We start from the raw sequence: 20922 nt of genomic DNA on the forward strand, positions 1-20922 counted from the left end.
GAGACCAAAATTTGGCACTTTTGAATTTCCTGTTTCCCTTCTAAGACTCCCTCCGCTCCCTCTCAGAAAATTTCAAGACTACGTACACTTTGAGGGAAATTTTTTTTGCTTCTCTCGTAGACAAACGAAGACTTTGAAAAAACGTAAACTCGGTGGGTTTACATAGCTTATGATTGACTTTTAATACAGTTGTTGTATATTGGCGCTGTTCAGCTCCGCCTTGTTTGATATAATCGTGTGATTGAACGAATATTAACGAAATAAAAAGAAAGAAAGTCCGTGCAGTTAATGGCAGTGTAAATTTAATTCCCACCATGTGCAGATCTGTTGTTAGACAGTTTTATTGCCTTGCTGAAAATTACACACACATACACGAGGTCACAAGGAACCTAATGAAAAGATTACTTCGTCCGAGTTGTTTTAGCTTGAAAGCTATGGTTATAGTAAATTCAACGTGCTCCATTACATTCAACTTGGAAGGACGCCCAGTTCCTTCACAGGTGATTTGCGTACGAGAACTATTTTGAGCTATTGTAGACTTGACGGACTTGACCATCCATCCCGTTGATAGTACACCAATATTATCGAAACGAAACGAAAAATCCTAAATTAGTTCTGTCGGAAGAAGCGGAGGGATAATTAGACTCTGGCGGTTGGGATGCCGTAAGGATATGAACTATCAAATGAACTGCGTTATGCCCGAGCACAGCTGAATTCTCGGTTTGCTTTGTCAAATTATATCGATTCTTGGAGTGTTTCACATGCAGGGTAATTTAATTGGCAAAATGGTTTTCCCGAATGGGAGAAGTTCCAGTACCGTCTCGCAAAATGTTTATTTCGTAGTAGCAATCATTAGTATTTTTAATCTGTTTTTCTCGTTAGACACTGGTGAAAAGATAAAAATATGAATACAATTCAATGATAGTTTAATTCATTTGATGATAAGATAATTTCACACACTTGATTGAATGATCTAAAGTGACTTCTTTGATGACTTCTAGAGAAAACGGTTAATAGTAAAGTCTCCGATGTCCTGTGCTATCTCGCAGCCTGTCTGAAGCCCTTTCAAAAATAAATCGTCAAATTACTGTCTGTTTAGCTTAGTAGACATGGAATTTATGTGGTGATTGATCTTCTCGAAGGTAGCAGAGGATTCTGTGTAACATAACAGGAACATTCTAGAACTCAGACATTGTGAAATTATTATATTTTTCTTAGTTCTCAGTCATATTGCGAATTGCAGCATCAATGAACACGACTCAAACGATTTTCCTTCTCTACTATTCTCTTCTCTTCCAGGGCTACACAACACCGGACGGGACAACGATACCGAACTCCAACAGCGGAACACCAAACGGTGATAACAATAACCGATCGTCGTGGTCGTCACGTTCTAACAGTTCGCATGCTTCCTCTTCCACGAACAACTCCACAGTCGTCAATAATACCAAGAATAGCAACGGTCATCTGAATTCTGTGAATAACAATAGCATCAACAGTAATAACAGCACGAGTGTTACGCTAAACAACGGACTGAGCAATACTCGCTACAACAATCACCTGAATAATAACAACAACAGCAACAGTAAAGATCACAACCTTGCCCACGGAACGACCACTACCTCATCATCCTCGTCTGCCTACTCCACATCCTCCTCGCAGCACAATTCCCTAGTCCAATATGACCGTCGATCACCGGAAGGCAAGGACAACGATTCCTTCTTGAGTGAAAGTAGTGGCGGTAAGATGCTGATCAACAGCAGCAACAACAACAACATTAATAATAACATCATCAGTAGTAAACCCTCCTCACCACTCCCCTCCGTATCCTCCTCAGTCAATGGCAATCTAGTCAGTAGTAATAGTAGTAGTAATCAGCAATCAAACATTCCAAATGCAACGGCAGCGACGACGGCCGTAGCGGCAACGACGCCACCAACGACGGCCACTGCCACTACGGAAGTGTACTCAACCTCCAACAACGAGAATGGCAAAATTAATGTCCAGGTTACTGTTCTTGTAGGTAAGTACTTTTTTTTGTTAACCGCTAGCTGCGCTTCTCTTCCGCTACACCTGTTTCCATTTTGTCTAGAGAATCTCTGCCAAGTAAGATTTTTAGAGGAGAAGGAAAATCGGCTTCGAATTTGCATTTCTGAAGCCAACAATGCATCATTAGTAAACATTAATAAATTTTTGACAACTGATGAGACGGAATAATTCAAATTCAAGCTTTAAGCTTTAAAGCTGAACTTTCAAATGATTGCAAATCATTTCTCTCATCTAGGATATGAATTCTGTTCAAACCGCAAAAACCTGTAAAATATCTGCTCTACCAATTTTACTCAGCAAATTACTTCTGTTGCATTCTTCATCATTTCAAAGCTGAAAGTAAACTGTTCCTTTATAATGTGTTTGTGTGCTATCGCTGTTGCTTTTTGTATGTTTTTTTTTGTTCAGTTCTGTTATCATTCTCTATCTTTCGGTGGTGAATTTATGAACACTGACAATACCCTTTTCCCGAGTCCACATACCGTAGACTGCTACTTTATTACCATCCCGGGGTGTTTGTTATGTGTGCTGATGACGGTACTCATAAATTTCAATCTGCACATTGTTGCCTGGATTACAACCAACCAAGGGGACACTAACTCTTTTTTCACACGGAGCTGCTGTCCCTGCCACGGAGAATCACGGTATTCAAGAATGTTTTTCCTTTGTACATACTGTCCTCCCCATCCCATTTTCCGAATAGTTTCTATATCGGAAGTTTAGTATCATAAGAGTGATTTTCGTTTACGTTTTAGAGATGTAATAAATTGCTTGAATTTGATTTCGATTTTTTTATGTGTGTATGTGTATGTATGTATGTATGTGTGGAGCCACCATCAGCTCAAGGCATTACCAGTGTATGCGGGTAGACTTACTTATTTGATTATCAGATAGCTTTCATATAACTGCTGTTAAGAAGGCCAAAATGAATTTTGAGGTCCCAGCGCCTTCCATCAAGAACATCCAGTCATATAATAAAGAATTTCACTATACCAGCTTAAACCCGCCTGATGGTTTGTTTGTTAGAAGGGTGCGTCTTACTCATTTAAGACCTTCAGGGAGAAACACAAAGCTTTCCCCACGTGACTCAGGTTGGCAATCCACTCCATCATCCAGTCATTCACTTGTAAGATAAACTGATGCACTCCCTGCCCCTCCCACAATACATATATTTATAATATTATATAATATAATATAATACTATATAATATGATATATTGCAATGCAGTATAATACCATACAACATAATATAACATAACAAAATATAATATAAGACGATACTATATGAAGTAATATGCTATGATACAATATATAACAATTGATGTCGCAGTGTAAGTTATGCTCTTCATTCGTCGCAGTACTGCAGGAAATATAAATTTTTTTAATAATAATAATAAAATAATAATAATAGTAATAATAATAATAATAATAATAATAATAATAATAATAATAATAATAATAATAATAATAATAATAATAATAATAATAATAATAATAATAATAATAATAATAATAATAATAATAATAATAATAATAATAATAATAATAATAATAATAATAATAATAATAATAATAATAATAATAATAATAATAATAATAATAATAATAATAATAATAATAATAATAATAATAATAATAATAATAATAATAATAATAATAATAATAATAATAATAATAATAATAATAATAATAATAATAATAATAATAATAATAATAATAATAATAATAATAATAATAATAATAATAATAATAATAATAATAATAATAATAATAATAATAATAATAATAATAATAATAATAATAATAATAACAATATATAATACAATGTAATATAACTCAATTCAATATATAACAAATAATGCAACAAACAACAAAACCACATTTTGCAATATACTATGATAAATATTGCACTTTAGGATGGGCTTCAACCTACAAGCCATTTCGCACCCTCTCATTCTGCTACTAACGCAGAAAGCGATAGCACCCAGTCGACGCCGTTCTATTGACCAAATGTCATCATAGACGCTCGGGGAGGCATGAGATAGGAACTTGTGAGGACTTAGTTATCACGACCAGTTTGATTTCGATTTTTTTTAAACTCCAAAAATTATTTTGATGTAAACTTTCTTTTCGCAAAAGTATTGTCAATGTACATATTTATTGAAATGGAGTATCTAAAATAGGAGTAAATCTAGAAGAACGGGTAAGCCCAAAAGAAATGTGATTTCCAATTCTTCTGGGAATCCGAATCCAAGCAAACTCCATGTCATTTGATCCTTGACGAAACTATTCAAAATTATTATGATTAACGAAAAATGTTTACGGTTATATAAACAATTCCACACCGAACCGTGGTGAGGGCAGAACAACACACGAAAAACAACGACGTGGTGAAGCCGCATGGGATATTTTTTCATTTGCACTCAGTTAACGAAAAATACCATAAACATTTGCCTGGTAGACCGAAGCAAATGCTTTGATGCTTAGTAGCTAATAATGTTCGCTTGGAAATTCCGTTCCGTGGATTATGAAACAATCTACACAATTTAATCAATAGAGTCTTAGACACAGGGAAATGAATTTATCCGTTATTTTTAATATTTCAGAAGTGAGTCAACGAAATGAACATAAACGTTTTCTTATCTAATTTGTCTTTTTTTAATCACTTCCAATTACGTTATTAAGACAGGTGTACGATAGATTGTTGAAATTAGTTGAGCCATCTCCGAAAAATCGTGATCATTCCCTTGATCAAGATGCTTGGCTTTCAACCAACTCTAAGATTGTTTAGATCAATTCAGTCATGTTTGAGAAAATTGAGTGTATGGAAAAACTGCAGTTCTTCGGACGTGATCAATTTTCTTATAGTAGCTTTCAAACCAGCTTAAGATTATTGAAATCGGATCCACCATATTGAAGAAAATGTCCCCGGTTGGCGATTCAATGCATAGGGCTCTGGTCTTAGAATGGAAGAATTCTTAGTGTCAGTAGGATCGTAGCAATGGTTCTGTACGCCATGAGTCGGTTGTGAAGTCCTTTGAAACATAAGGTAAAAATTCACAAAAGGAGTGTAATACCATGACTATTATATTCGATAAAATTGTTAGGATAGAGAAAATCGCAGTTTACTGGTTACGACTCTTTTTTTTTCATAAATACGTTTATTTCATAGGCAATAAACATAAGTTTTTCTTCGCCGTGGCTTCCACAATACATAGTACTTTAAACCTAATACATTTCGAATATCATATTAGTATGTTGGTATTCATTAGTTAATCTAAACACTGTTTTTATCAAGCGAGTTGCTATTATAAATTACATTAAATAAAATACATTTATTTTGTACATGATCTTATAACTATTTCAGGTTTATTTGTATCAGTTCATCACTTTTATTTAATATAAGATAGCTGGCTATTGGTTGAACTCATGGAAGAGATAACAGTCTAACATAAAATAAAATTTTAAATGGAACTCCAATAGACTTAATGAAATGATAAAGAAGGAACGTCACGACAAGCAAGAATGACGCGAACTGGGACATTGGATAGTCTACCTTGGGTACGCAAGGAATTTATTAGTTGAGGTCTGACATCACGATACTCCACGCATGTCCAAACAACATGGTCAATATCGCGGTAACCTTCGCCACAAGCACAATGATTAGTCTCGGAAAGTCCAATTCGAAGGAGCTGTGCATCTAACGTGTAGTGATTGGACATGAGTCTGGACATCACACGAATGAAATCTCTACTCACATCCAGTCCCCTGAACCATGCCTTTGTCGATATTTTAGGAATAATTGAGTGCATCCACCGACCCAGATCATCTTTATCCCAAGAAGCTTGCCAGCTGGCAAGTGTTCTTTGGCGAGACGTGCTATAGAATTCGTTGAAAGCAATCGGTCTCTCATAAATTTCACCCTCAATAGCACCACGTTTGGCTAAAATATCGGCTCTCTCATTGCCTGGAATGGAGCAATGAGCCGAGACCCAAACTATTGTGATTTGATAATTATTATTCAATATGACGTTCAGGCAATGTTTTATTTTGCCCAAGAAAAATGGTTCATTTTTGCCAGCAGCGTTTGAGCAAATGGCTTCAATTGCACTCAGACTATCTGTGAAGAGAAAATAATGGCTGGGAGATAATGTGACGATTACACTTAAACTATAATGAACTGCTGCTAACTCTGTTATATAAACAGATGTAGGTTCTTGAAGCCTAAATGAGACCGAAACATTATTGTTGAATATACCAAACCCAGTAGCCTCTTCAATTCGTGATCCGTCAGTGTAAAATATTTTCTCAGAGTCAATATGCCTGAACTTACTTGTAAATATTTTTGGGATTTCCAACGAGCGTAGGTGTTCCGGGATTCCACGCACTTCGCGCTGCATGGATGTATCGAAAAATAAAATTGAGTCAGGGACATTTAGGAGGCTGATACGAATAGGAATATATCTTGAAGGGTTGATTTCCTGTGACATATGGTTAAAATATACTGTCATGAATCTTGTTTGGGATTGAAGCTCAACTAGCCCTTCGAAGTTATTAATAACCAGGGCATTCAGCACCTCACATCTTATTAGCAGTCGCGATGAAAGCTCCCAAAAACGATCTTTCAATGGAAGAACTCCCGCCAGAACTTCAAGACTCATTGTATGTGTCGAATGCATGCAGCCTAAAGCAATTCGCAAACAACGATATTGAATTCGCTCTATTTTGATAATATGAGAGTTTGCATCGGAACGAAAGCAAACGCATCCATATTCCATCATTGAAAGTATCGTTGTCTGATACAATTTTATTAGGTCTTCCGGATGAGCACCCCACCAAAATCCTGTTATTGTTCGAAGAAAATTTACTCTTTGTTGGCATTTTGTTATCAGAAACCTAATGTGTCCTCCCCACGTGCATTTGGAATCAAACCACAACCCGAGGTATTTGAAAGTCAAAACCTGTTGGATCATTCTTCCCATCATATGAAGCTTTTTTGAAAAGACGACCAGCTCTGTTTTCTCCGCAGAGAATTCGATACCCAGATGAACAGCCCAAACGAACAAGTTATCTAAGGTATCTTGCAATGGTTTTTGCAGATCAATAGCTTTGGGTCCAGTAACTGAAACCCCGTCATCATCTGCCAATTGTCTTAGTGTACATGAGGTTACTAGACAGCTTTCAATGTCATTCACGAAAAAATTATAAAGGAGCGGACTGAGGCATGAGCCTTGCGGTAGACCCATGTAGCTAATTCTGAATGTTGCCAAATCGCCATGTGAAAAATGCATGCGTTTCTCGGACAAAAGGTTGCGCAAATAATTATTTATAACCGCTGGGAGTCCATGTTGGTGGAGCTTGTCTGAAAGAACATCAATGGAAACTGAATCAAATGCTCCTTTAATGTCTAAAAATACAGATACCATTTGTTGCTTTTAAGCGAAGGCAATTTGGATGTCAGACGAAAGTAATGCAAGGCAATCATTCGTCCCTTTATTTCTACGGAAACCAAACTGAGTATCTGACAACAAACCGTTCGTCTCGACCCAAGTGTCGAGGCGTCGAAGAATAATTTTTTCGAACAATTTTCTGATGCAGGACAACATTGCAATGGGTCTATATGAATTGTGATTGGAAGCTGGTTTCCCCGGCTTTTGAATAACGATAACTTTCACTTGCTTCCAGTCATGTTACGACTCTTATAGCACTATATCTTCGGCACTAGAAGTGTTCACCATTTGAATTTCGAACTTGCTTGATGATCCAATAGTAGACACCACACGATACAATTGATCGTAATGGATGGATCGCTTGTCGGTTACGTCATTTCTACTGAATTCTGCATATTCTAAAATCTAAAATATTCAACAGTTCGCCCCTTTTAAGGGCCAGTAATTCGATCCCATAATACTTTCTTCCTTTGAAAGAAGAATTATTATTATTATATCGTTTATTTATCCCCGGTTTTAACCTATTGAAAGATGAACTTACCTTGGTGAAATTCAGAATGAATGAACGAAATTCCGGTTTAAATTTTAGTGTTTCAAAGCCGAAAGGTTAACATCGAATTTTTTGGCTGAGACAGTCTAGAACTTGGAATAAAATTCTCAGAGACGGTGTATGTAAGGTGAAAGAATACTACTACTTAGTTGGCTTTGAAACTATTCTATTGAATTATTTATATATTATTAGACTTTATATGCCATGTATGCTTACTTTTTCGCTTCATTACTGTAAATTAACGATGGCCAATAAATGAACTTTCCTGAAACTCTAAAAATCTGTACAAAATGCAACAAGCAAAAACAATGTTTCTCTTTCTGTTTTTTTTTCTCTGTCGCCCCCACATTTTCACCCTTCCACGACTGACATGCATCCCCACACGATCCCAAACACACTTTCCTTCGTCGCATAATATCATCTCACCAATCACAAGATCCATCTGTCGCAGGAACGCTGGCCGACCTGAAGAAGCATCGTTCGCAGAATCGATCGAGCGTCAGTCCGGAGAATGGTTCGCTGCTGAGTGCCCAGAGTCTAGGCAGTCTAACCGGAAATGGAACCGGTGGACAGCCACTGGAACTGTCGTTGGTGTCCTCGTCCGATCATCATTTCCAGCAGCAGCATCACGGTAACGGTGGCGAGAAGTCAACCGTTTCTACGCTGAGCAATGCTACCGGAAACGGCACTGTGGCAATGGCCGGTATCGTCGGCCCGGACGGAACACCCAGTGGGACACTGAACAAGTTCAGTGGCAACACCAGTGAGGTCGTCAGTGATAGCACCCGATCGCGACGGTGCTGTGTGGTGATGTAAGCACTCGGGTTGCAGTGCGGTAAGTTAGGTGAACGATTTATATGGAACAATGTAGGAACTGAGTGGACAAGAAGAAATGGTATTGAAAGGTTAGTTACATTTTTTTCCATTTTAATGCAGCTGAAAGGTAACAGATTGTTGTGATACACTAAGGTTATTAGGTTAAAAGTCCCGTCAGTTTTGCTTTGTAAATATTGCATAAAAGCAACTGTCCAAATATTTCCTGTCTGTAATCTGTAAGCTCTGATGCGCAGTTGTTTCCGTTAGTATTATTGCGTTCTATTCAAAGAAAGGAAAACAAAATTCATCACTCATTCAGTATTCTGATAGTACTTAGCCAGGAAGAAACAATCACCGTATTTCACTTATTCAGTGATCAACGCGCAATAGCAAGCCCTATTGCCAATTCGGACTCATTTTCTTAGCCAAATAGCTACACATGTATCACTTACTTTATTGAGATGAAGATATATATATTTACTATACACATACGGGAATAGCACAGTGAGTATTCATAGTCCTGTAAAATAAAGATATTTTCATATAGCAAGATCTGATGAATCGATTCTAAGTTTTCAGATCACTTGTGTTCCTGGTGAATTCCAACTCCTACAACTTATCAGTCAGTTCATTAAAATGACGAGTAAAACACGTTGATGATGCTGTAGTTGAAGTAAACCACTTAATCCTAAAATTCATGTTCAATTTCCCAACTTGCTGGACGTATTTTGATTCCCCGTATGCAGTGAACCGTTTTTCAGAAAGTTTACGCGTCAGTTGCCGGAACAGAGAAAAATCTGAAGGTGCTACATCTGCGCTGTATGGAGGGTCAGGTTGTTTCATCGTTTGAAGCTAAGTTTTGACAACGCTTGCGATGTGCGACCGCACATGGTCGTGGATGAAGATGGCTCAAACTCATCAATTGCTGGTGGAAGAGTTTCCCGTGCGGTTTTTATATAAGTTCCGTAGATATTTGACTTCGAAGTTGATGGTACTGCATGACCGGGGATTCCCGGCTTTTGGGTTTATTGTAGGAGATCCGTTTCTAATCTGTCTTCTGGATATTAATTAACAAGTAAAAAAAAACTCTCAACTCAATGTCCTACAGCAAAACGGAGCTGGCTTATCATGCACAGGTTTAGCAAATAAAAATTATTCATAACTGGATCTTGTTTCCTTGGGGAAGATTCAGTTATCCAACTTTTTTTCGATACATACTATGGTTGTGTGAAATGCACAGGTAACTTTATACATACATTTTTGGAGCATTACCCCATCCAGTTCACACCAGACGGCGGACGTCGGGCGTCGATTTCTGGATACCATATCTGTAAAACAAAATATTGGAAACAAATATTGTTATAGCATACTCATATAGCAGGATCATGTAAATTTTAACCGAGCTTTGAATCAAAACATGGCGTGGCGATTGTTTTGATTTAGTTCACACTTTTATCTGGAACTTTTATCGAAACATATTGAACTATGGCGTAACGATAACTCTGAAAGACCTAGCAGAAAATTAAAAATTATGAAATGCTTCGATTTTACTTTTCTTCGTGATGTGCTAACTAATTTTCTCGTAATGCCGTAATGATAGCATATTTGTGGCTACCAACTATCTATATTCGACAACATTAAACGAACCGACAAAGATGCAGAGCTATATCTTCAGTGGTCGCAGTAATCTTACTAGTTTTTTTTTACTTTTTCTCGACGATTACTCAATGTTTCCTGATTGGGTTGGATTGCGTGCAGTTGGGCGAATTTATGTAATTGCCATCGAAGTTCTCTTTATTGTCACGAAACCAGTAGTCTGCACAGAAGCTTAATGAATGGTAGTTAATATTTCTTCAGGCACTCTAGTTTTTACAGCAAAATTGCGTATTGATGAAACAACCTTGACATAGAGTCCGTAGCTGCGAATTTTTCGCCAAATCATTAGTTTCCAGAATTGATCGAAGTATATAAACTTGAATTGTTTGGAAACTACACCACGTACACCCGGGAGCATACCAAAAATACTTCTTACAATAAGTTTCCTCGTCCATGAGAAAGTATCATCTGTACTTCGTCAAAACAAAGTCGTCTTTATTTCAGGTTCGTAGGCTGGGCGTTAGATTCTAATCCTACGTTCTGTTCGGTTGCGAAGATGTTTGTCATGAGCAAAAATCTGCTCGCATACGATAGGTTCTGTATATTTTGGTTATATCCCAATCCGAGAGTCCTGCGTTTACATTGATTGCCTTCAATACCTTCTAGTTTAACGTATTTATCATCCTGTCTTTAACTTAAAGTTCCAAAAGTTAAGGCGTTTATTATTCGTTCTCTGATTTCATCAATTAATCACATTTCGCACACTTGACTACCGTTAAAGGAAAACGGAATATGGGAATCGTAAGCTTTGATTATTTTCTGTAAAATCAAAATTTATGAGAGATAATTTCTCCCTGTGCTTTGAATATTTCCCATGTTCTAGTGCAGGGGTTCCCAAACTATTTTGGGTCATGGATCCCTTTACTAAAATTAATTTAGGCCTCAGACCCTCAACACATTCCTTTGAAAATTCAATTTCTTGCTTGCCCCTAACAAATTCCTTTGAAAATTCAATTTCATGCTTTCTTAATATTGATGTAAAATACTTACACAATTTTTGCGGATGGTCAAATAAACACAACTTTTTAGCTTGAACATTTCAAATAACAACTTATATCACGCAATAGGGGGTCGATTTCTAGACCTTGTCGACCCCCATAATAATTTTTTGTTTGTCGACCCCCGTAAAAAGGATATCGACCCCAAGGGGTCTATATCGACCACTTTGGGAACCCCTGTTCTACTGCATTCAACGGTTAAGATGCAAACGGAAATTATGTTTCAACGAGCTGCAGTACCCGTATTAGCGAGCACAGGAAAAAAACGTCTCCTACACTCCACAAAGAACTGGCATTGATTTTGTTTTTCCGTTCACTGAATCCGTTTGCATTCAGCCAAAGACATCATATTAACAAGATATCCAGCTCTCACATTTCCCGAACAAATCATTGGCAACAACATTTTTTGCGAGCATGGCGCCTTCAGGCGAGTTCGCATCGAATCTCGTACACAGAAGTAGGGAAGAGAAATGTCAAATTCGTGCGCGCCAAAATAGCAGCACTGCGCACCCATACAATTGACATAATATGTTGAATGTGACACCGTGCGATGGCGTTGCTGAACTGAAGATTGATTTCGCTCCAAGCTGACAGGGTCTGATTCAGCATAACAGGGAAATGCGTTGAAGAATTGCGGGTCTTCGTGCTCGCTTCGAACAGTCGAAAACCCGTTTTTCCACCACAGTGCAGCCGTTCTGTAGAATTTCTCGCTGCTGGTAAGCCTCCGTTCCACTCCGACGCCCAGAAAGGAAATGAGAAGTGAGTATTAATTAAATCGTGGCTTGTTTTCTATTTCTATTAAATGCATCAACAGTCATTGGTTTTAAAAATCGTTTGTACTGACTGCAAGTGGTATGATTGCCTATATCAGCAACACAAGGAATACTAGCTAAAATATAAAAATTAAGCAATAACTCAAAGTTATAGTGAATGTAAAACAAAACTGATAGTTATTCGTTCTTGAAAACATTTCAATCATCGCATTGAAAGAGTCATTTCATCCTTGCTATGTTAAACTGAAGGAAACGTGTACTTAAGAGAGCTTAAAACCTTAATGAAGGGAAAAAAGGGAATGTCAATAGTACTCTAGGCTACTTAATACGATGTACATATTCGTAAGATTCTACTATTACTCAATAAAAGAAAATAAACTCGATCAATTATATTTACAACAAGTAATGAAAAATCATCAAGAAATAGAAATTTAAATTACATTCTACTTTATTACAGTAATTTTTTGAATAGTGCTATGGCAATTAATCATGAGGCGTTTTTTTTATTATTTGCACACAAAACAGACACCATGCAGATAGCAAGCACACAGCATTCTAGTGAATATCAGAAAAACAATTAACCCGAAGGAGATTACAACCTTTTACGTTTCAACGAGAAAACCTTGTTCATTATTTGTAAAGATAAAAGATTATTGTTAATATTTTTACAGTACCTTCGATTATCATTATTATTATTCTTATTTCAAAAGGTTCTAATTTGTTGTTGCATCTCCTCATGTCACGTTTAGTCACAATATCAAAGGAATATCGTTAATATTAAATGCCGAGAGAATATATTTAAATCGATTAAAATGAGAAAAGAAACAGAAATTACTAGAAATAGGTATACTGATTCTAAGACATACCGAATTCGTCAGCACAAATCTTTGTTAAAAAACGGTTTAGATTAGTATATGATCAAATTTTGTTTTATTTTATGTATTTCTTTTTTGACTCAAATCTTAAATAAGCATTCTTCATGATTAAAAAAACAAATTTGCATCAGCAGTTCAAAACTTTGACTGTACTCCAGCACCGCTTTTACGTATTGATGGGAGCAAGATTTGTTTTGTGTGCCCTTAGCTAATTAAATGCCTGACAACTGGTTTCTTATTCTTCCTTCCGAATCATCCTTCTCGTCTTTTTGGCCCTGGGGGATGAATACCAACGTATCGGCTACAGCGTAGCCATATTTACAGATTTTTTAATAACTTTATGCTAAGAGAAAATTTATTTAACTTAAATTTTTAGACTCGGTTTTTGATTTGCAATGAACATGAAAAATGTTTTGGTGAATACATTTTTTTTATTATATATTAACGTTTAAAAACAATCAATTGAGCTTTGATGACAAAACACGAAATACCTCATGTTGAACGTAAAATCGAATCCATTGTTGACGTATTACCGGATCTTTTGGAAACCGGAAAAGTCAAGTTTGGATAGAAATGCTTAGTGCGACCACAGTGTGGAACACAACAGTTCTTTCTTCTCGTAAAACTAAACACACTTTCAAGTTTACACTAATTTAACAAATCTTTTTGGGTTAGACTTTAATTCACTAAAAAGAAAAACGGCTTGATGCTGATTTTATTTACACAGTGCTGCCACTATAAACATTTATTACAAATGAGATTGAAAAAAGTGGAACATTAACAGATCGGCTGAAAAGTTCGTATCGTTTCTATGAGAGGGCGCCACTAGAATTAAATCCATAATATTTTCAGTTAGTACCAACCTTCAAAAGATACGTGTATAAATTTGACAGCTGTCTGATTATTAGTTTGTGAGATATTGCATTTTGAGTGAAGCTACTTATGTTATTGTGAAAAAAATGGACAAAAAAGGAATTTCGTGTGTTGATGAAACACTACTTTTTGATGAAAAAAAGTGCCGCCGATACCAAAAAATGGCTTGATGAGTGTTATCCAGACTCTGCACCGGGCGAAGCAACAATTCGTAAGTGGTTTGCAAAATTTCGTACTGGTCATATGAGCACCGAAGACGATGAACGCAGTGGACGTCCAAAAGAGGCTGTTACCGATGAAAACGTGAAAAAAAATCCACAAAATGATTTTCAATGACCGTAAAGTGAAGTTGATCGAGATAGCTGACACCCTAAAGATATCAAAGGAACGTGTTGGACATATTATTCACGAATATTTGGATATGAGAAAGCTTTGTGCAAAATGGGTGCCGCGTGAGCTCACAATCGATCAAAAACAACAACGAAAAACCATGCTGAAATTGAACGAATTGGGCTTCGAATTGCTCCCTCATCCACCGTATTCTCCAGATTTGGCCCCCAGTGACTTTTTACTGTTTTCAGACCTCAAAAGAATGCTCGCTGGAAAAAAATTTAGAAGCAATGAAGAGGTAATCGCTGAAACTGAGGCCTATTTTGAGGCAAAGGACAAATCGTACTACAAAAATTGTATCGAAAAGTTGGAAGATCGCTATAATCGCTGTATCGCCTCTGATGGCAATTATGCTGAATAATAAAAACGAATTTTGGCAAAAAAATGTGTGTTTCTTCTAAACGATACGAACTTTTCAGCCGAACTGTTATCTGAAAATTTTCATTTTCATTGGTGAGCTAAAATTATGCATTTTAATAAACTTGTTTTCTGATTTTCTTTATACTTGGCATCATTGCTCGCATACCCTGCAAAAGTTTTTTCTTTTCACAATGTGCGGGTAGCAACATCAAAATCAGCCCATCAGAAACTGGTCCTTTTTTGGAACAAAAGCGGTCCTGCTGTAGTCTTACTTTTGAGAAGGACCTACAGGGTCCGGCACTCGGAGTGTAACCAATTAAAAAGGCCATTTCAGTTTGGAAAATTACTTTTACTTAATTCAAAGTACAAAATGTGTAAAAATAATACAAAATTTAGAATCAATTCACTTTTTCTCGATATGACCACCTTTTGGCCTTGAGACGGTCAAAAAACGAATCGCAAGCTGCCGAATGTGACTTGCAGGTATTTTGGCCCACTCGCGGACAATAACTTTTTTCAGCGCCTCGAGACTGGTGTATCTTTTAGTTCGGACTTTGCTCTCCAAAATGGCCCAAAGAGAATAATCCATTGGATTCGCATCTGGTGAATTAGAGAGCCATTGTGTGGACGTGATGAAGTTCGGAACGTTGTTTTTCAGCCATTCTTGGTTCACTCGAGCTTTGTGAGACGGTGCCGAGTCCTGCTGAAACGTCCATGGTCTGCCACCGAAATGTTTGTCTGCCCACGGCTTCAAAGCAACCTTCAGAATACTTTCCCGATAATATGTCGCATTTACCTTGACGCCAGGCTCGATGAAAACGATTGGAGAGCGCCCATCTGCGGTTACAGCGGCCCAAACCATTATCTGTTGCGGGTGCTGCCTCCTGGTGGCCAATCGATGACTCAAATTCTCGTATGAACGGTCGGTCAAGTAAACCCTATCGTTTTGAGAGTTTACGAATTGTTCAATTGGAAAAATTTTCTCGTCAGAAAATACAATGTTCGGAAATTAACCGCTTTCGGCCAAACGAAGCAACTCCTTCGCTCTCTCAAGTCAAAATTTTTTTTTCGCGTTCACTTTTGGCAAAATGCTTTCTTGCGCTTGTAAACAATACAACTCCGAACTGTCATTTAGCAAATTTCTAGAGAGCTGATACCCGTGCGTCAGCTGCGCGAGCGGTCTGAAGTTAATTACACTTCGAGTGCCGGACCCTGTAAGCTAAAAATAATTTCGAAATCTTCAAAAACATATAACTCAAAAACGGACGGTTTGATTAAATTGGTGCCTATTTCAATATTTTAGGTTATTATTGAGGCTTTAAAGTGAAATTATGTACTGTAAAAAAGTCATTGCCCTAATTGACCAACGAAACAATATTGTTTTTTAGTTATACTGGCCAATTCAGATATTGGTTGAATTATATACCATATAGTATTTCAACATAAACTACTGAACACGTGACATAACAGTTAAACATCAACTGTTATACACTGACGATTCGAAGATGCAAGATAAGGGAAATTAAAAACGATGAGCTCAAAAATAGGCTAACCCCTAAATGACCATCATTCAAATGATTGCTGTTCCAATGTTAATTGCACACCTAGAAAAAATCGTGTAAATTTACATCTTCTGAGCCCCACATATGCGAGCGTCAAAAATGACTCGTTTTACGGTAGATCTAACACATATTTAAAACATTAAGACATACTTTTGAGTGCTGAAACATGTAAAATTACACGCCTGCATGAAAAACGGAGTGTGTTTGACACAAATTCAAATCATTCTTGCAAAAATCACTCATTTTACGAATTACATCCTTATGAAATGAGTTATATGTGGATTTGCGTCAACTGTAAATTTCATAATATTTTACTGTGTGGGCTATTAGGAAACAAAACAGAATAGTAACCACACACACACACAGAAAAAAATCAAGTAAATTTACGTCTTTATAGATGCACTTAAGGGCATATTCAGTAGTGTTCTAGTTCTACCTTATGATCAAAAAAGAACCGGAATTTTCATTTTAAAATTACCGCGCTTGTCCAATCGGTAAACTTTTATTCTCTCAACGTTGGCAACACTTTTATACACATTCTGTCAAATTTTGACGCATATCGTACGATTAGTTTTTGTTTGGCGTCTACAGCACTACAGTCGGAACCAGTAAAATTAATTCTAATCAAATATGAAGTCATTACTATTGTAATTTTTCGTTATTTGATAAGGTAGGTATACACGAATTGAATCGTATGTGGCATTAGATCACCTGTTAAGTTCACATTTTTTTTGTGTGTATGGTTTCTTTCACTGGACGCGCGTCTTTTGAAAGTGAATTTGCACAGCTCTGGAAACGACGTGGAAAAAAAAGTATTTTTTCTAAATTCTTAGATCACTTAGATTGAGAATAACTGGTATGTTGTAGATAAATGAGAAAAAACTGGTATACTGTAGATAAATCGGGAATATTGGCAACGCTGTCAATAAACATCCCGCACGATGTTTTGATAGTTTGGCAGTCTTAGTCCCCAAATGGCTACCAGAAGCGATTCAATAACGACTGTCAATGCCAAGATGGCACAAAACATCACCCGTCGCGTGACTGCTTTCGTTTTTTTCGTAGGTGAGTTGCTATATAATATATTTGCCAGATTGCAACTAATAAATAAATAAAGCATTAAGACTAAAATAAAACCATTTTTTCGATCCGAAATGAATTTCCCGAACAAAAAAAAATATCAACAAAAAATAGGAACAACGAATATTTTCACGGTTCCGGTCACTTTGGCTGTCAGCAGTATGGCAAACGTTTGGCAGCCATGTCTCTCTCAGAATTGACGAGGCAGAATCCTGGTGGATACGGTTGTCTGAATTGAGGCGTATGTTATATTCTGCCCGCTGCCTGCCACATCTATGCGGGATGCAATGAACACACATATATGCGTGTGTGTGTTTGTGTGCCGGGTTGGCGGTTCAATGCATAGGACGCTGGTCTTACAAGCCAGTTGTCGTATGTCGTGTCCGTAGGATTCATAGTACTAGCCATGCAATGATTCTGTACACTAAGAATCGGCTGCGAAGTCTGTTGAAACAGAAAGGCCAAATTCGACAAAAGGAATATAATGCCAAGACTTTGCTTTGTGTGTGTACGAAAAATCTTGACAAATTTGAGCTAATAGAAAAACTTATGCAAATAGAATTTTTCATTGGTAATTTTGTAACTAATTTTATAAAAAAAACTAAATCACCGTTATCCTGAAAACGGGCTATTGATTTTTTGAACAAATGAATGAATGAATGACCTATAACAATAATAATAGTATTTTCTCTACCTAATACCAATAAATACGAGCATTTTCTCTACCTAAACCGGTGGAAATATTAGGAATTTATCATCCGCATGAAAACGAAAATCTTGGGACTATACCCCGCAAAATATTTTAAAAAGCGATCATTACACGCACCAGTAACTCTACTGATACTATGGATTTGAATGGATTGAATCGAAGAAAATAACGGTTTCAGTATCTTCACGGTATGTAACTAAAAATAGGGTCGCATTTTCCAGTGGTTGCTTTTTCCAGTGCATGCATCTGGTTCACAAGGACAACCCTGCGTAGGGTTATCCAGATTTTGTAAAACTGAGCAGCTATAAATAAGCGTGTACATTATTTTGACAGATGCTGGTATTTTTGTTTATATTTACGTTAGACTAAAATCTTTTTTTGCTGTTTTTGGCTAAAACCATGATTCAGTCCTTCTCGCCACACTAAAAATTCACACATTCAAAATAGGTGTTAATTTATTTATTAAATAAATAAACATTTCTAGTTTCTTTTAAGTGAAGCAAGGAGTGCTGTTCTTAATATACTGCAAGGCAACAAAATTAGTCATCGAATAGAGCAATTTTGGTACGACGTCCTATAAATCACAACGTATGGATCCAAAATTGAACAATTTCGAAATATTTGTAGGATTTCTTACTCGAGTTTACAATTCCGTAGTACAATAAATATTGATTTATTTTGGGGGTAAAAATAACAAGAAATTTGTGCTTACGATTCGTCTTTGACGCATCGTGTGTTAACAGTTCATATTGAACTGTTAATGTGATTCAGAAGGATTGGTAGTAACATTCAACACTACTGGAAAGACACATGTTTTGGATTGAGTTATGATCAATAAAATCAGTTGGTGCAAGTAAAAAAATTATGTCACAGTAGAGAAGAATTTCATGCTTGCTCAGCTGTTATGTGCTGTTAGGTGTTATATGAACTGATAAAGCACTAATGAGTCGAAGACGTGACGATAAATTATACAATAATACTGGTGTAAAGATTTCAAGATTGCTTAGTTCCGCTAAGTGCAGTTTTGTTTAGCATTTTTTGATTTTTTAGTTTTATTGTTATCGTACTTGTATTGTTGCTCAATCTGATTTCATTTATTGAAATATACAGATTGAAGTAACCTTAAATTCAATTGTTCGGAATAAATCGACAGACGAATGTTCCGTCAGCCAATCAATTGTCAATCAAATGTCGAACTGTCTAATAAGCACTAACAAGCTATTACTTTTTCAAACGGATAATTCAAGTAAGATGAATTAGTATATCGTGTCACTTTATGTTTGATTTCTAATCGCGTTTGCAGATAACATGTGATGGTTTAATGCTCCAGCTACAATAAGGAGAAAATGATTCAACTATCTAACAACGAGAGCAAGCCAAAGCAGGTCGAAGAATATGAACACGAAACCCAGAAAAAAACGGAAGATATTGATGCTAGATATTATAAATGTAAAGCATGCCATATTAAATTGGACTCAAATTTAAGCTTCATATCGCAGAATTGTCTCACCATCAAATCATACAATTATGATCGTGATGTATCTGAAATAGAACTCTCTTCACCTAACGATGTAGGGTCTGATGCTCTAACTAATTCAAGCGACAAAGCTTTGAAATGTAATAAGTGTGAAATATGCGGAAAAGAATTCGTTAGAAAAGGAAGCCTCCTCCGGCACATGGACCTACACACAGGCGAGAAACCGTTCATTTGCCAAATTTGTGGAAAAGGATTTCGCAACAGTACTGTCATTCAAAATCATATGTATATCCATTCTGACGAGAAACCTTTTTTATGCCAAGTTTGTGGGAAAGAATTTCGAAAAATCTACGCCCGCAATAAACATGCGAATGCTCATACCAAGGATCAAGATTCCATGTGTCTAGTTTGTGGAAAACAACTCTGCGATAAATCCGTCCTTAAAAAACACATGCTCATTCATACCGACGAAAAACCGTTCATCTGTTCGGTCTGTGGGAAGGAATCTCGTGATAGTTCGGCTCACACTAAGCACATGAATATTCACACAAACAAAAGACCTTACGTCTGCCAATTATGTGGAAAAGGATTTCGGGATAGCTCCGCGCGTACCCAACACTTGCACACTCACACCGGCAAGAAACCTCACGTGTGCCCAATTTGTGGCAAAGCATTTTCTGATAGTTCCACTCACAAAAGACATATGTTTGTTCACACCAAGAAAACGCCTTTCGCCTGTGAAATTTGCGGGAAAGAGTCAAGCGACAAATTTGCTCATACAAGCCATATGTATATTCACACCGATGAAAAACCGTTTGTCTGCCAAGTTTGTGGAAAAGGATTCCGTGATAACTCCACCCGCAAGAAGCATATGTATGTCCACAAACCAAATGATAAACCGTTTGCCTGTGCATTTTGTGGTAAAAGATATCGTGATAGTTTTAGTCTTAGAAGACATCATAATAATTCTCATCCAAGAGAAAGTATATCGGAATCAAACGTGAAAGAAGAAAAATAAGACAGCATTCAAAGTGCAACATCCGCGGATTCGCTTCGACGAGCAAAATAAGTGGTTTCACTCCAGGGGATGGTATCGACGTCTTCATGATCGTTGGAGACGAGGTACATTTTCTATTTCCGAAGGAAATCGTCCAAAGGGCAGATAATAATATGAATTCAAGATCTGTTTATAGATATAGAATATTATATTAGTATGCAAGAATATGTGAATATGGCGTATTTTTATACTATTTTCTAACAGCATATATTTTGGATGATAACTTGAAATTCCAAATTAATTTAAA

At 36.7% G+C, this 20922-nt stretch overlaps 2 protein-coding genes across 10 annotated transcripts in view; both read left to right on the plus strand.

The window, feature by feature from the left end:
• LOC131437912 (protein phosphatase 1 regulatory subunit 16A-like) overlaps positions 1-13123 on the plus strand; it is a 233103-nt gene extending 219980 nt beyond the window's left edge. For 5 of the 9 annotated variants that reach the window (XM_058607576.1, XM_058607577.1, XM_058607574.1 and 2 more), the window contains 2 exons: positions 1300-2023; positions 8486-13123. In XM_058607576.1, coding sequence (XP_058463559.1) covers positions 1300-2023; positions 8486-8865 — 1104 coding nt within the window. In that variant the 3' untranslated portion in view covers positions 8866-13123. The remainder of the gene's footprint in view (positions 1-1299; positions 2024-8485) is intronic. The other 4 variants (XM_058607580.1, XM_058607581.1, XM_058607579.1 and 1 more) reach the window with 4 other exon arrangements.
• A 5349-nt stretch (positions 13124-18472) lies between these two features.
• LOC131438094 (zinc finger protein 239-like) lies at positions 18473-20922 on the plus strand. The gene is made up of 3 exons (XM_058607897.1): positions 18473-18588; positions 19252-19387; positions 19445-20922. Exon 3 carries the CDS (start codon positions 19488-19490, stop codon positions 20634-20636), a length of 1149 nt encoding a protein of 382 aa, XP_058463880.1. The 5' UTR covers positions 18473-18588; positions 19252-19387; positions 19445-19487; the 3' UTR covers positions 20637-20922.

This window comes from Malaya genurostris, chromosome 3 (genome assembly GCF_030247185.1).
Source record: "Malaya genurostris strain Urasoe2022 chromosome 3, Malgen_1.1, whole genome shotgun sequence".
Lineage (NCBI taxonomy): Eukaryota > Metazoa > Arthropoda > Insecta > Diptera > Culicidae > Malaya > Malaya genurostris.

Excerpts from the sequence above, each read along its gene's own strand:
- LOC131438094 (XM_058607897.1), top strand. The coding sequence starts at position 19,488 with ATGATTCAACTATCTAACAACGAGAGCAAGCCAAAGCAGGTCGAAGAA.